The 16153-nt window shown below is 44.2% G+C and overlaps 1 protein-coding gene across 4 annotated transcripts in view; it reads left to right on the forward strand.

The window, feature by feature from the left end:
* Positions 1-8122, forward strand: part of LOC139382358 (ATM serine/threonine kinase) — a 45783-nt gene extending 37661 nt beyond the window's left edge. For 3 of the 4 annotated variants that reach the window (XM_071126336.1, XM_071126337.1, XM_071126338.1), the window contains exons 48-63: positions 356-475; positions 588-805; positions 1111-1318; positions 1521-1646; positions 1774-1914; positions 2079-2217; positions 2349-2431; positions 2641-2781; positions 3411-3527; positions 3860-4009; positions 4103-4268; positions 4377-4463; positions 4568-4682; positions 4796-4859; positions 4991-5139; positions 7565-8122. In XM_071126336.1, the coding sequence (XP_070982437.1) occupies positions 356-475; positions 588-805; positions 1111-1318; positions 1521-1646; positions 1774-1914; positions 2079-2217; positions 2349-2431; positions 2641-2781; positions 3411-3527; positions 3860-4009; positions 4103-4268; positions 4377-4463; positions 4568-4682; positions 4796-4859; positions 4991-5139; positions 7565-7748 (2208 nt within the window). In that variant the 3' untranslated portion in view covers positions 7749-8122. The remainder of the gene's footprint in view (positions 1-355; positions 476-587; positions 806-1110; positions 1319-1520; positions 1647-1773; positions 1915-2078; positions 2218-2348; positions 2432-2640; positions 2782-3410; positions 3528-3859; positions 4010-4102; positions 4269-4376; positions 4464-4567; positions 4683-4795; positions 4860-4990; positions 5140-7564) is intronic. The other variant, XM_071126340.1, reaches the window with a different exon arrangement.
* The last annotated feature ends 8031 nt before the right edge of the window (positions 8123-16153 follow it).

The raw sequence follows: 16153 nt of genomic DNA on the forward strand, positions 1-16153 counted from the left end.
TGACAGACCTCTTACTCAATCAGCTCTTATTCTCTCCTCCTTCACAGTAGAAGCCTGAAACAAGGTTCTAAAGACTATTGACATCTAGTGGAAGCCATAGGAATTGCAATAGGACCAAATTTACAATATCTTGGTTTGGCAAAGAGTTGAAAAACTACAAACCTCAGATTTCCCACTTCCTGGTTGTTTTTTTTCTCAGGTTTTTGCTTGCCATATAAGTTCTGTTTTAGAAAGAGTGTTTTCTACCCAAATATACTTATAATATGCATATCTTATTCTGGGCCCGAGTAGCAGGCAGTTTACTCTAGCAGGCAGTTTAAGCTAGAGCTTAATTTTGTTCCTCTGTCTTGGCCAGGTTAACATTAACCCTGCCCTGGTGCCGGTGTTCACGGAGTGCCTGAGGCTGTGTGGGAACTGGCTGGCAGAGACGTGCCTGGAGAGCCCTGGGGTCATCCTGGAGAAGTACCTGGAGAGGGTAAAACTAAGGCCCATATAATATAATCCACTCCTTAGGCACAGTTGATATATAGTGTGTGACTGTCTGGGTCTGTGTGTGTGTGATTGTCTGTGTGTTTGACCTCCTGTAGGCAGTGGTTGTGATCGAGGGCCATGCGATAGGTTCAGACACCAAGCTGCAGAGCCAGAGGACGCAGGCCTTCCTGTCCCTGGCCAGGTTCTCAGATGCCCAGTACCAGGGCATTGATAACTACATGAAGTCATCTGAGTTTGAGAACAAACAGGCTCTGCTGGAGAAGGCCAAGGAGGAGGTGGACTTGATGAGGGAGCGCAAGGTCGGCACCAACAGGTCAGACACAAACTCACAGCAGAGAGTGAGAACACTGTTAACCTTGTGTGGTTTTGAATCAGCTTGTTTTATACAGGTTCTGCACCGGCTGAGTGTAGGTGACAGATGCTGAAAGAGAGTTGGCCTCCAGGCTGTTGTGACGATTTTATTTTCCACTGTCCTCTCTGCTCAATACCTACTGTGTGTGTGTGTGTGTGTGTGTGTGTGTGTGTGTGTGTGTGTGTGTGTGTGTGTGTGTGTGTGTGTGTGTGTGTGTGTGTGTGTGTGTGTGTGTGTGTGATATTCCAACTCCCTGTCTCTCCCAGGTACACAGTGAAGGTGCAGAGGGAGTTGGAGCTGGATGAGAGGGCTCTGTCCAACCTGCAGGCTGACAGAAGGAGGTTCCTGTGTAAGGCTGTGGAGAACTACATCCATTGTCTGGAGCAGGGTGAGGAGCATGACACCTGGGTGTTCCGCCTGGCCTCACTGTGGCTGGAGAACGCTGACGTCAAGACAGTCAATGACATGATGAAGGTGAGTTAGTGATATCACACTAACTAATATCACCAAACACTCACTACATTTATACAATATTGTTTGTTGCACTATTGGTTTAGTCTGGGCTCCATTCCAAACTGAAATCTCTCTGTTTGGATCCCAGGCTACCTGGCATTAGTGTGTCTTCCCATTCAGATGAGAGAAACTACAATTTGTTTGACTATTTCTTGTGCTTCAGGGAGGTGTGAACAGGATCCCGTCCTATAAGTTTCTGCCTCTCATGTACCAGTTGGCTGCCCGCATGGGGACCAAAATGTCCGCCACAGTGGCAGAGGATGTGGGCTTCTATGGTGTTCTCAATGAGGTGAGACTTCAATATGTTTCAATAGGCAACAGAAGTCTGTTTGAACTATAGAGTTGTCTTCCTCAGCTTAGCATGTTTCCATCTATCCATCCATCCATCTGTTCATCCATCCATCCATCCAACACAGCTGATCTGCCTGTCGTGTCTGGAGCACCCTCACCACACCCTCTTCATCATCCTGGCTCTGGTCAACGCTAACAAGGACGAGAGCTTCTCCCGCAGCCGCCTGTCCAAGAGCACCCCACGCCATTCCTCCCAACTGGACCTGGTAAGCCCAACACCTCTCTAAACACTGCCAATAAAATAAATAGGGAACTGGGTCTCTTTACTGTGTGCATGACCTGTTACTGTCTTGTTGGAATTCTCTTAGGAACTGAGTTTGTTTTTAGTGTGTGTCGCGTGAGAATGAAGGAACGTTGTGATGTCTTGTAGGAGCGGTCTGAGGTGGCCCAGAGTATAATGAACAAGATCAGGAAGAAGAGAGCCCAGATGATCAGAGGCATAGAGGTCCTCTGTGATGCCTACATCACTCTGGCCTACATGGACGCCAGTCGACACAAGACAGAGAAAAGTGAGTGACAATGGCATTCTCAGTCAATTTACCTAAATAAAATAAACACAACCACCTTCATGAATGACTACCTAGTTTTTACCACATGCTAATGTGTTTGTGAAGTTACTGTACCTTGTGTTCCTCTGTAGAAGCCATCCTCATCCCCTCTGACCAGCCCATCATGCAGATAAAGAACCTAGATGATGTCATCATTCCTACAATGGAGATCAAGGTAGAGAATGGGTTTGATCATCTGTGGATCCCTCACTAGTCTATCACCTGACGTAAGGGGATTTTTGTTATGCAATAGGATGTTTTGCAGACAGTTTGTATAGTATTTGCACTGTAATGTATGTATATACCATGTAATACCCATGGCGTGCTTTGAAAAGGGATGTAGGTAAGAAGGACTTGTGTCCATATTGGTCTCTGTATTAACAGGTGGACCCCTCGGGTAAATATGACAACCTGGTGACCATCAAGTCCTTCAAGCCTCACTTTCACCTGGCCGGAGGGGTCAACCTGCCCAAGATCATTGACTGTGTGGGATCAGACGGGAAGATCAGACGACAACTGGTCAAGGTGAGATGAACTGTGAACCATAGATTTATATCGCTGTTCCCCTTGCAAGTCATTGTGTGAGTAAACTGTGTGTTCAATGTAATTCAAAGCATTTCCCGACCCTTTGAAGGGAAATCCACTGCCTTGTGTACCTAAGCCATGTGAAAGACAATAGAGGACTTGAGGTTTTGTTGTGGGTTCAGTTATTGTCCATGTTGGCCTGAGGGTAATTATTGATCCCCTATGTTTCTAGTCGTAACAAAATAAACACTATCCAGTGCTTTGTTCTTCATGAGTGCGTTCTTTAGGGAACTGTTCACTTTTTGTTTATTTGCTGGAAAACGTGTCACTCCCAGTCTAATAAATGCACAGTTAAGATGTTGGAGTTTCATGATGAAATAACAGATTAGCTCATGGAAAATGCCAAGAAGGAATCAGTCTTGAATTTCTTACCTGATGGCCCTGAAAAAAAAAGATTTGTTATATTAGACCATTTTCTGATGTTCTTTTTTGGTAAATTCACTCATAGCATGTGACAGTGCACCCATCACACAAACCCTATAGAGAATTGGTCAGTTCCGGTGTAGTGTTTTATTTTGATATTATGTAGTTTGTCACCCCCTGTGACCTTTGCCCCTCTGTATCCTCAGGGCCAGGATGACCTGCGGCAGGATGCTGTAATGCAGCAGGTGTTCCACATGTGTTCTATGCTGCTGCAGCGCAACACTGAGACACGCAAGAGGAAACTCAACATCAGACGCTACAAGGTCAGTCACTGCCCCAGTCTCACAGCTCAACTTATTTAAAAACATTTGTCGGTACTGTAAATTGCTCTGTAGAAGAGTTTCTGTTTTGGGAGGGGGGTACGTTTTTTAAAAATAAAAATAAATAAATCTACTTGCACAATAGACAACTTAACATTTCACAGACATAGATCCACAAGAGATGAGCTTCTGTTAAATGACTTAGTTGACTCTTCCTCATCATATCATTGTTATGTTATATGTAAAAAAAAAAAAAATGTGACACAAATATTCTTAAGGAGCTGTTATCAATTTTGGTGGATGGGAGTGATTGAGGCCCCTGTCTCTGCCCCCAGGTGGTGCCCTTCTCCCAGCGTAGTGGGGTTCTAGAGTGGTGCTCGGGGACCGTCCCTATAGGAGATTTCCTCATAGACCCCCAAAAGGGCGCTCACACACGCTTCTGCCCCCAAGACTGGACCAGCATAACCTGCCGGAAAAAGATGATGGTGAGTCTCACTTTGACTCATTTATTCTTAGTCCCTTGATGGCTGAATTGTGTAGTACTGTAATGTCGTAGTAACATATTGTTTTTACTGTAGGAGTCTCAGAGGCTTGGTTCCGGTGGGAAGACCCAGGCTTTCAGTGAGGTGTGTCAGAACTTCCGGCCTGTCTTCCGGTACTTCTGCATGGAGCGATTCCTGGACCCGGCAGTGTGGCTGGAAAAACGGCTGGCCTACACTCGCAGTGTGGCCACTTCCTCCATCGGTACAAACACCATCACCTCTGCTCTCCACAATACAATAATTACCATACCTACACAATTTTATTTGGCTATTCATCTGATTCCTTTGTTTCTGTGTTTGTTCTCCTCAGTGGGCTACATTGTTGGACTGGGGGATAGGCACATTCAGAACATCCTTATAGACGAACAGACAGCTGAACTGGTGCATATTGATTTGGGTAAGGAGGATACTCATAATAGCTGTTTCTGAGTTAACATTTGAGGAACGTGTCTTGAGAACATTTTGGTTTAGGTATTTGGTGTAATGCGTTTCTCTCTTCAGGTGTAGCGTTTGAACAGGGCAAGATTCTCCCAACTCCTGAGACTGTTCCCTTCAGGCTATCCAGAGATATTGTGGATGGGATGGGCATAACGGGGGTGGAGGGCGTTTTCAGAAGGTGAGCAGACAACAAGACCCAATCCCAATGGAGATAGATCTGGAGGGATTTTATTCAAGCTAATTTTTTAAAATCAGGATATAATTTTTACTGTGTTCATCTCTACCATTCAGATGCTGTGAGAAGACCATGGAGGTCATGAGGAGTTCTCAAGAGGCCTTGCTGACTATTGTAGAGGTATAAACACAAACATATACACACGCATAAATACTGTTCACATTCACTCAATGTCTGTATGATAGCTTGGAGTGTATGTTCATTACATGTTTATGTGATAACTCCTGCTGTTCCTTTGCCCTGTGGTGTAGGTACTGCTGTACGACCCTCTGTTTGACTGGACCATGAACCCTCTCAAGGCCTTCTACCTGCAGCAGCAGCATGATGAGCAGGCTGAGCTCCAGTCCACGCTCAACTCTACACTGGGGGGAGACATCTTGGAGGCCCACCGCAAGTCCAGGTACTCTTCAGTACTATAAACCCCTTACATCAGGGGTCTCTGCCTACTAGTATACCATCAAGTGGAATCATATGCCTGACAGAGTACACTCTCAGTCCTGTCTCAGTCCTGATGTTACTCACCAAACCCTCCACATGCCTTTGAACAATCAAATTAAACTTTATTTGTCACATGCGCTGAGTACAACAGGTGTAGTAGACCTTAGTGTCATACTTACTTACAAGCCCTTAACCAACAATGCAGTTCAAGAAGAGTTAAGGAAATATTTACCAAATAAACTAAAGTAAAAACTAATAAAAAGTAACACAATAAAATAACAATAACGAGGCTATATACAGGTGGTACTGGTACAGAGTCAATGTGTGGGGATACAGGTTAGTCGAGGTAATTTGTACATGTAGGTAGGGGTAAAGTGACTATCTGGGGACCCATGCCACATCTTTTCAGTCTCCTGAGGGGGAAAATATGTTTTCGTGCCCTCTTCACGACTGTCTTGGTGTGTTTGGACCATGATAGTTCATTGGTGATGTGGACACACTCTCGACCCGCTCCAGTACAGCCCCGTCGATGTTAATCGCGACCTGTTCGGCCTTCCTTTTCCTGTAGTCCACAATCAGCTCCTTTGTCTGGCTCACAGTGAGGGAGAGGTTGTTGTCCTGGCACCACACTGCCAGGTCACTGACCTCCTCTCTATAGGCTGTCACATTGTTGTCGGTAATCAGGCCTACCACTGTTTTGTCGTCAGCAAACTTAAGGATGGTGTTGGAGTCATGTTTGGCCACGCAGTCGTGGGTGAACAAGGGAGTACAGGAGGGGACTAATCACACACCCCTGACGAGCCCCAGTGTTGAGGATCAGCGTGGCAGGATCCAGTTGCAGAGGGAGGTGTTTAGTTCCAGAGTCCTTAGCTTAGTGATGAGTTTTGTGGACGCTATGGTGTTGAACGCTGAGCTATAGTCAATGAACAGCATTCTCACATAGGTGTTCCTTGTGGACAGGTGGGAAAGAGCAGTTTGGAGTGCGATTGAAATTGCGTCATCTGTGTATCTGTTGGGGCGGTATGCAAATTGGAGTGGTTCTAGGGTATTTGGGATGATGCTGTTGATGTGAGTCATGAGTAGTCTTTCAAAGCCCTGGTGAGTACATGCCCTGGTAATCCGTCTGGCCCGCGGCTTTGTGAATGTTGACCTGTTTAAAGGTCTTACTCACATCGGTAACTGAGAGCGTTATTGTCCGGGGTTGGCTGGTGAACTCATGCATGCTTCAGTGTTGCTTGCCTCGAAGCGATCATAGAAGGCATTTAGCTCGTCTGGTAGGCTCGCGTCACTTGGCAGCTCGTGGCTGGGTTTCCCTTTTGTAATCCGTAATAGTTTTCAAGCCCTGTAACATCTGACGAGCGTTAGAGCCGGTGTAGTAGGATTCAATCTTAATCCTGTATTGATGCTTTGCCTGTTTGATGGTTCGTCTGAGTGTGTAGCGGGATTTCTAATAAACATCCGGATTAGTATCCCACTCCTTGAATGCGGCAGCTCTAGCCTTTAGCTCGATACGGATGTTGCCTGTAATCCATGGCTTCTGGTTGGGATATGTACGTACGGTCACTGTGGGGACGACATCGTCAATGCACTTATTGATGAAGACGATGACTGAGGTGGTATGCTCCTCAATGCCATTGGATGAATCCTGGACATTCCAGTCTGTGCTAGCAAAACAGTCCTGTAGCATAGCATCTGCGTCATCTGACCACTTGCCTGCATTGAAGTCCCCTGTCACAATCAATTTCTTGTTTGCTTATGGCCTTATACAGCTGGTTGATGGTGGTCTTAGTGCCAGCATCGGTTTGTGGTGGTAAATAGATGGCTACGAATAATATAGATGAGAACTCTCTTGGTAGATAGTGATGTCTACAGCTTATCATAAGGTACTCTACCTCAGGCGAGCAATACCTTTACTTCTTTAATATTAGACATCGCGCACCAGCTGTTAATGACAAATGGACACACACTGCCGCCCCTCGTCTTACCAGACGCAGCTTCTCTGTTCTGCCGATGCATGGAAAATCCCGCCAGCTCTATGTTATCCATGTCATCGTTCAGCCACGACTCTGTGAAACATCAGATATTGCAGTTTTTAATGTCCCGTTGGTAGGATAGTCTTGCTCGTATATCATAAAATAAATTTCCCAATGACTGCACGTTGGCCAATAGAAGGCAGCCCGACCTCCGCCCCCTTTTTCTCTGTCTTTTCTTCACACAAATGACAGGGATTTGGGCCCGTTCCAGAGAAAGCAGTAGATCCTTCGTGTCGGACTCGTTAAAGAAAATCATGTGGCAAGGCTTGGTGTTGGTCATTTACATTTGTGCTATAAACATTTTTAACGAATCTCATATATTGGCTGCACAATATGCTGTCTCTTCTCTCTCAGCAGTGATAGCCAGAGCTTCAACAAGGTGGCGGAGCGCGTGCTGCTGCGGCTGCAGGAGAAGCTGAAGGGGGTGGAGGATGGCAGGGTGCTCAGTGTAGGAGGGCAGGTCAACCTCCTCATCCAGCAGGCCATGGACCCTAATAATCTCAGCCGCCTCTTCCCCGGCTGGCAGGCCTGGGTCTAGGGCTAACATACTGGGAGAAACCAGGGGGCCTGGGTCAATCTTAGTCCGCTTTCTACAAAATACTATGTATGAATAATGAATGTTTATGCTTTGACATACTTGATGCACCATGTGCTTCCTTATCAATCACAGATGATATTTTAGCTTTCTGCACTCAATAGACTGTAATCAATTATTAGGTTTCTAATGCAACATGTAAATGACTTGTTTTCTTGTGTTGCTCTGAATTCTTTGTATCAAGTGTCAAATTATATATACATTTGAATTTTTTTGGTCACTTAAAGTGAAAAATGGTTGTTCTTGAATATGTTCATTGTACCATTGGATGGTAAATAGCTGACATGTAAGATAATAAAGAGAATTGATTCAGGAGATCAGGAGATTTAATTGACTCGGGAGATCCCCTCCTCTCAAACCATCTGCGGAGGAACTACCCCAGTTTGTACATGAACTGGGCCCTGCACCTCCCCCTGACAGCACTGCCTCTACCTTGTTACCAGTATACATTTGGTCCTCTTCCTGTCAGACTAATGTGGTATTGTAATTAAGCAACAACAAAAAAAAATTGCAACTTTTTTTAGTAGTTTGATGTTATGTTGAAGAAGAATGTAGAGGAATTCGTCCATATATCAAGTACTTAATGACCACGGTCATCAGTGTTCTCCTCCTATTGGTTGCTGGGATCTTGCTTGAATACTACTGTAAGTAATAGTGTTTTCCCTCATTTGGTCTCTACCCTAAAACACACACTATATACACTATATATATATATACACTATATATACAAAGGTATGTGGACACCCCTTCAAATTAGTAGATTTGCCTATTTCAACCACACCCGTTGCTGACAGGTGTATAAAATCGGGCACACAGCCCCAGTAGAACGGCCTTACTGAATAGCTCAGTGACTTTCAGTGTGGCACCGTCATAGGATGCCAGCTTTCCAGTGGTATAAAATACTTAAGTTAAAATACTTTAAAGTACTACTTAATTTGTTTTTTGGGGGGGATCTGTACTTTACTATGTATATTTTTGACTACTTTTACTTAACTACATTCCTAAAAAGAATGTATTTTTTACTACATACATTTTGCCTGACGCATAAAAGCACTCGTTACCTTTCAAATGTTAGCAGGACAGGAAGATGGTCCATTTCACACAAATCAAGACAACATCCCTGGTCCTCCCTACTGCCTCTTATCCTGCAGACTCACTAAACACGAATGCTTTGTAAATAATGTCTGAGTTTTGGAGTGTGCCCCTGGCTATCCGTAAGTTTTTTTTTTTTTTAAACAAGGAAATCGTGCTGTGTTTAACATAAGGAATGTTAAATTACTTTTACTTTTGATTCTTAATTATATTTGAGCAATTACATTTAATTTTGATACTTAAGTAGATTTAAATCCAGAAACTTTTACTCAAGCAGTATTTTTACTGGGTGACTTTTACTTTTACTTGAGTCATTTTCTATTAAGGTTTCTTTACATTTACTCAAGTATGACCATTGTGTACTTTTTCCACCACTGCACCTTTCCAATAAGTCAGTTCAACACATTTCTGCCCTGCTAGAGCTGCCCCGGTCAACTGTGTGTGCCGTTATTGTGAAGTCGAAATGTCGTGGAGCAACAACGGCTCAGCCTCGAAGTGTTAGGCCACACAAGCTAACAGAACGGGACCGCCGAGTGCTGAAGCACGTAAACATCGTCTGTCCTTGGTTGCAACACTCACTACCGTGTTCCAAAGTGTCTCTGGAAGGAACTTCAGCAGAGCAGCTGTTCGTCGGGAGCTTCATGAAATAGTTTTCCATGGCCGAGAAGCCGCACACAAGCATAAAATCACCATGCGCAATGCCAAGCGTCGGGCAGTGGTGTAAAGCTCGCAGCCATTGGACTCTGGAGCAGTGGAAACTAGTTCTCTGGAGTGATGAATCACGCTTAACCATCTGGCAGTCCGACTGGCAAATCTGGGTTTGGCGGATGCCAGGAGAACGCCCCAATGCATAGTGCCAACTGTAACATTTGGTGGAGGAGGAATAATGGTTTGGGCTAGGCCCCTTAGTTGTGAAGGGAAATCTTAACGCTACAGCATATAATGAAATTGTAGATGATTCTGAGCTTCCAACTTCGTGGCAACAGTTTGTGGAAGGCCCTTTCCTGTTTCAACATGGTAATGCCCCCGTGCACAAAACGAGGTCCATACAGAAATTATTTGTCGATTAGTGTGGAAGAACTTGACTGGTCTGCACAGAGCCCTGACCTCAACCCATCAAACACCTTTGGGATGAATTGGAATGCAGGTTGAACTAGGCCTTATCGCCCAACATCAGTGTCCGACCTCACTAATGTTCCAACATTTAGTGGAAAGCCTTCCCAGAAGAGTGGAGGCTGTTATAGCAGCAAAGGGGGGACCAATGCCATATTAACGCCCATGATTTTGGAATGAGATGTTCAACGAGCATGTGTCCACATACTTTTGGTCATGTAGTGTAGGTGCACTTCATTCACATCAATTTGATGAATTAACTTGTTCCCTTCTGACCATCCTTAACCTCACCCTTCAGTGTCCTCCATCTGTGCGCGTGGGGTTGCATGTGGCGATAGTCGCTGTGTCAGGCAGTCTCAGTGGTGTGATGGGGTAAGAGACTGTCCAGCAGGGCAGGATGAAGCTCAGTGTTGTAAGAATCCATTTTTACATTACATTTTGGTCATTTAGAAGATGTTCCAATCCAGAACACTTTACAGTCAGTGCATTACCCTCAAGGTAGTATAACAACTACATCAGTGATTGTAGGTTAAATTTTTCTTAATAAAGCAGCTATCAGCAAAATCATAGCTAATAAGAAAAGAGAAGCGTTAGTGTTCGTGCAAGAAAGGCAAGTACAACAGTAAGTGTGAGGTAATTTAATTTATTTTCGCTAGAAGGTTCAAACGAGGTACTCTTTTGAAGATAGGTTTTCGGATGCTTTACCTTTACCCATTCAGATCTCTTGTCATCTGCCCTTACAAAAACCTGGCTGGGACATTTTACTGTACAGGTACTGTGTGTCTACTTCTGTTTGTTTTTGCTCTTTTACTTAACATTGTGTGTTGTGCTATTTGTTTTTCTACAGTGAGGCTGTGTGGCTGCAGTTTTCTTCTGCAAGCCTATTTGTCTGACATTGGATCGTGGAGGACAGTGTGCTCAGATGGATGGGCTGATCACCATGGGAAGGCAGCCTGACAGCGTTTAGGATACAGCAGGTGAGACATACTGTATCTAGATTCAGATTGAGATTTATTTTGTTTTTATAATTATGCCCATTGGTATAGTATAGAGAATGTAATCTTCCCCATATGCATTGTGAGATAGTCAAGTAAACGTGAATGTAAAACAGTGAGCATGTGTTATGGTCATTTATTTCATTTGTTTGCTATGGGTTCACAGAGACACATGTTAAATCTGGCCGACAAATGCCAGTGGATTCTTAATGCTGAAGTCTGGGTCAAGCCCTGACACACCCATAATGCAACAGCTTGCGAGCACGTCAGTAAAAAAAATGTGAGCCAATCACATTTCATATCACACCATTTCCCAACGGTATGTTATGTTAAACTCTTGATTTTTTTTAAAGAGTTTAGGTTACCAAAAACAGAAAAATAATGTACATTTTAGAGTTATAAGAAAGGGCCTTTTTCAGGGAAAAGGTAATTGGTTAACAACATACAGCTGTTCTGGAGCAATGGAAGTAAATGAAGCCTTGAAAGTTGATGCTCACGTTTCCTACAGGTGTCCCAACTTTTGTTGACTACTTACCAACCCTCTGTCTGGATAACAGCAGTGTTGGAACAGACTGTGTTACTACAAACTCTTCAGCATTATTTGGACAGTATTGTACTGCAGGAAGTAGTATATTGCTATCATAATGTTGAGGGAAAATGCAATTAACAAAATACAGACCATTATAACCCTTAAAAGTGTAGGTCTTTCCTTTAGAGAAATTGCAAAGAAAGCCAAGGTGTCAGTGAGTACAGTTTCCTACACCATCAAAAGGCACTTGGAAACTGGAGGAAATTCTGATAGGAAGAGGTCTGGCAGACCCAAAACCACAACAGAATCAGAATACAAGTTTCTGAGAGTCAACAGCTTGCGTGATAGGCGGCTCACAGGACAACAGCTTCAAGCACCTCTTAACACTGGTCGATGTAAGAAAGTCTCAGTTTCAACTGTGAAGAGAAGACTTCGAGCTGCAGGTTTGACCGGTCAAGTGGCATTAAGAAAGCCACTGCTAAGATGGCAAAATAAGAAGAGGCTTGCCTGGGCCACGAAGCACTGGCGGTGGACTACTGAAGACTGGAAGACGGTCTTATGGATCGATGAATCAACATTTGACGCTGGGTTTCTGTGCGCCATTCAGTGGGCGAAAGGATGGTTCCACAGTGTGTGACACCATCTGTCAAACATGGAGGAGGAAGTGTGATGGTCTGGGGCTCTTTTACTGAATCCAGAGACGACGACTTGCAAAGAGTGAGTGGCACCCTGAACCAAAACCGCTACCACAGCGCCTTGCAACACCCTCTGGTGTATGCCTAGTTGGTCAGGGGTTCATCCTACAGCAAGATAATGACCCAGAACATACATCCAGGCTATGGGGTTCATCCTACAGCAAGATAATGACCCAGGACATACCTCCAGGCTATGGGGTTCATCCTACAGCAAGATAATGACCCAGGACATACCTCCAGGCTATGGGGTTCATCCTACAGCAAGATAATGACCCAGGACATACCTCCAGGCTATGGGGTTCATCCTACAGCAAGATAATGACCCAGGACATACCTCCAGGCTATGGGGCTCATCTTACAGCAAGATAATGACCCAGGACATACCTCCAGGCTATGGGGTTCATCCTACAGCAAGATAATGACCCAGGACATACCTCCAGGCTATGGGGTTCATCCTACAGCAAGATAATGACCCAGGACATACCTCCAGGCTATGGGGTTCATCCTACAGCAAAATAATGACCCAGGCTATGGGGTTCATCCTACAGCAAGATAATGACCCAGGACATACCTCCAGACTATGGGGTTCATCCTACAGCAAGATAATGACCCAGAACATACATCCAGACTATGGGGTTCATCCTACAGCAAGATAATGACCCAGGACATACCTCCAGGCTATGGGGTTCATCCTACAGCAAGATAATGACCCAGGACATACCTCCAGGCTATGGGGTTCATCCTACAGCAAGATAATGACCCAGGACATACCTCCAGGCTATGGGGTTCATCCTACAGCAAGATAATGACCCAGGACATACCTCCAGGCTATGGGGTTCATCCTACAGCAAGATAATGACCCAGGACATACCTCCAGGCTATGGGGTTCATCCTACAGCAAGATAATGACCCAGAACATACCTCCAGGCTATGGGGTTCATCCTACAGCAAGATAATGACCCAGGACATACCTCCAGGCTATGGGGTTCATCCTACAGCAAAATAATGACCCAGGACATACCTCCAGGCTATGGGGTTCATCCTACAGCAAGATAATGACCCAGGACATACCTCCAGACTATGGGGTTCATCCTACAGCAAGATAATGACCCAGAACATACATTCAGGCTATGGGGTTCATCCTACAGCAAGATAATGACCCAGGACATACCTCCAGGCTATGGGGTTCATCCTACAGCAAGATAATGACCCAGGACATACCTCCAGGCTATGGGGTTCATCCTACAGCAAGATAATGACCCAGGACATACCTCCAGGCTATGGGGTTCATCCTACAGCAAGATAATGACCCAGGACATACCTCCAGGCTATGGGGTTCATCCTACAGCAAGATAATGACCCAGGACATACCTCCAGGCTATGGGGTTCATCCTACAGCAAGATAATGACCCAGGACATACCTCCAGGCTATGTCAGAACTACCTTAGAAGAAAAGAACAAGACGGTAGGCTTCAAATCGTGGAATGGCCAGCACAGTCTCCAGACGTAACCCCCATTGAGCTGGTTTGGGATGAACGGGGCAGAAGGGTGAAAGCAAAGCAACCTACAAGTGCAACACATTTGTTGGGAAGAACTTTCCGAACAATATTTGATTTCCATAGTAGAAAGAATGCCACGACTTACAGTGCCTTGCGAAAGTATTCGGCCCCCTTGAACTTTGCGACCTTTTGCCACATTTCAGGCTTCAAACATAAAGATATAAAACTGTATTTTTTTGTGTGAAGAATCAACAACAAGTGGGACACAATCATGAAGTGGAACGACATTTATTGGATATTTCAAACTTTTTTAACAAATCAAAAACTGAAAAATTGGGCGTGCAAAATTATTCAGCCCCCTTAAGTTAATACTTTGTAGCGCCACCTTTTGCTGCGATTACAGCTGTAAGTCGCTTGGGGTATGTCTCTATCAGTTTTGCACATCGAGAGACTGAAATTTTTTCCCATTCCTCCTTGCAAAACAGCTCGAGCTCAGTGAGGTTGGATGGAGAGCATTTGAACAGCAGTTTTCAGTTCTTTCCACAGATTCTTGATTGGATTCAGGTCTGGACTTTGACTTGGCCATTCTAACACCTGGATATGTTTATTTTTGAACCATTCCATTGTAGATTTTGCTTTATGTTTTGGATCATTGTCTTGTTGGAAGACAAATCTCCGTCCCAGTCTCAGGTCTTTTGCAGACTCCATCAGGTTTTCTTCCAGAATGGTCCTGTATTTGGCTCCATCCATCTTCCCATCAATTTTAACCATCTTCCCTGTCCCTGCTGAAGAAAAGCAGGCCCAAACCATGATGCTGCCACCACCATGTTTGACAGTGGGCATGGTGTGTTCAGGGTGATGAGCTGTGTTGCTTTTACGCCAAACATAACGTTTTGCATTGTTGCCAAAAAGTTCAATTTTGGTTTCATCTGACCTTCTTCCACATGTTTGGTGTGTCTCCCAGGTGGCTTGTGGCAAACTTTAAACAACACTTTTTATGGATATCTTTAAGAAATGGCTTTCTTCTTGCCACTCTTCCATAAAGGCCAGATTTGTGCAATATACGACTGATTGTTGTCCTATGGACAGAGTCTCCCACCTCAGCTGTAGATCTCTGCAGTTCATCCAGAGTGATCATGGGCCTCTTGGCTGCATCTCTGATCAGTCTTCTCCTTGTATGAGCTGAAAGTTTAGAGGGACGGCCAGGTCTTGGTAGATTTGCAGTGGTCTGATACTCCTTCCATTTCAATATTATCGCTTGCACAGTGCTCCTTGGGATGTTTAAAGCTTGGGAAATATTTTGTATCCAAATCCGGCTTTAAACTTCTTCACAGCAGTATCTCGGACCTGCCTGGTGTGTTCCTTGTTCTTCATGATGCTCTCTGCGCTTTTAACGGACCTCTGAGACTATCACAGTGCAGGTGCATTTATACGGAGACTTGATTACACACAGGTGGATTGTATTTATCATCATTAGTCATTTAGGTCAACATTGGATCATTCAGATATCCTCACTGAACTTCTGGAGAGAGTTTGCTGCACTGAAAGTAAAGGGGCTGAATAATTTTGCACGCCCAATTTTTCAGTTTTTGATTTGTTAAAAAAGTTTGAAATATCCAATAAATGTCGTTCCACTTCATGATTGTGTCCCACTTGTTGTTGATTCTTCACAAATAAATACAGTTTTATATCTTTATGTTTGAAGCCTGAAATGTGGCAAAAGGTCGCCGAATACTTTCGCAAGGCACTGTATGTCTGCAAAAGGTGGCTACTTTGATGAGTCAAAAATGTTGGTTCAATTTTGTTAAACAAAACCATTCCATGATTTATTTTGTGTCTCCAACTGTTTATTTGTTTTATGCTTTAATTTCAGAGTACATTACAACAATTTGTTATTGTTCTGAAAGGTTTGACCTGTCGTGTATATCATTGGGTATGTCCAGCACAGTCCACTTCTGAGCGTATTCTTTTGAATCTGTGGCATCCTGGTTAAATTGACTAGTTCAGTTGTCTTTTATTTCAGTCACTCTTATCCTGAAGACAGTACATGCAGGATTTGGGAATCAAATATCTACACACTTCAGCCGTGGCCGTTCTTCAGTGAGCCACAGTCACCCATGATTACAACACAGAGACTGGGAATAACAACATCTCCCTCATTAGACTCATTAAACCATTGCAGATTAATTGTAGGACTTACATTCTCTTGTTGTTCTCAGCAGACTATTTCAGCACTTCATGCAGGTAATCTTTTTCTCATGGCTAAGCTCATAGCACAGACATTCTTTACTATGCTTTCTTTCCTATGCAGATCAAATAAGGCCTGTGTGTTTGCCCAATGTCGGGCTGGACTTCACTGCTCCCCAGACATTCTGGATGTCGGGGTTTGGCAGCACAGTTTCTAGTGGTAAGTCATATTTATGCA

Source organism: Oncorhynchus clarkii, chromosome 24, assembly GCF_045791955.1.
Source record: "Oncorhynchus clarkii lewisi isolate Uvic-CL-2024 chromosome 24, UVic_Ocla_1.0, whole genome shotgun sequence".
NCBI lineage: Eukaryota > Metazoa > Chordata > Actinopteri > Salmoniformes > Salmonidae > Oncorhynchus > Oncorhynchus clarkii.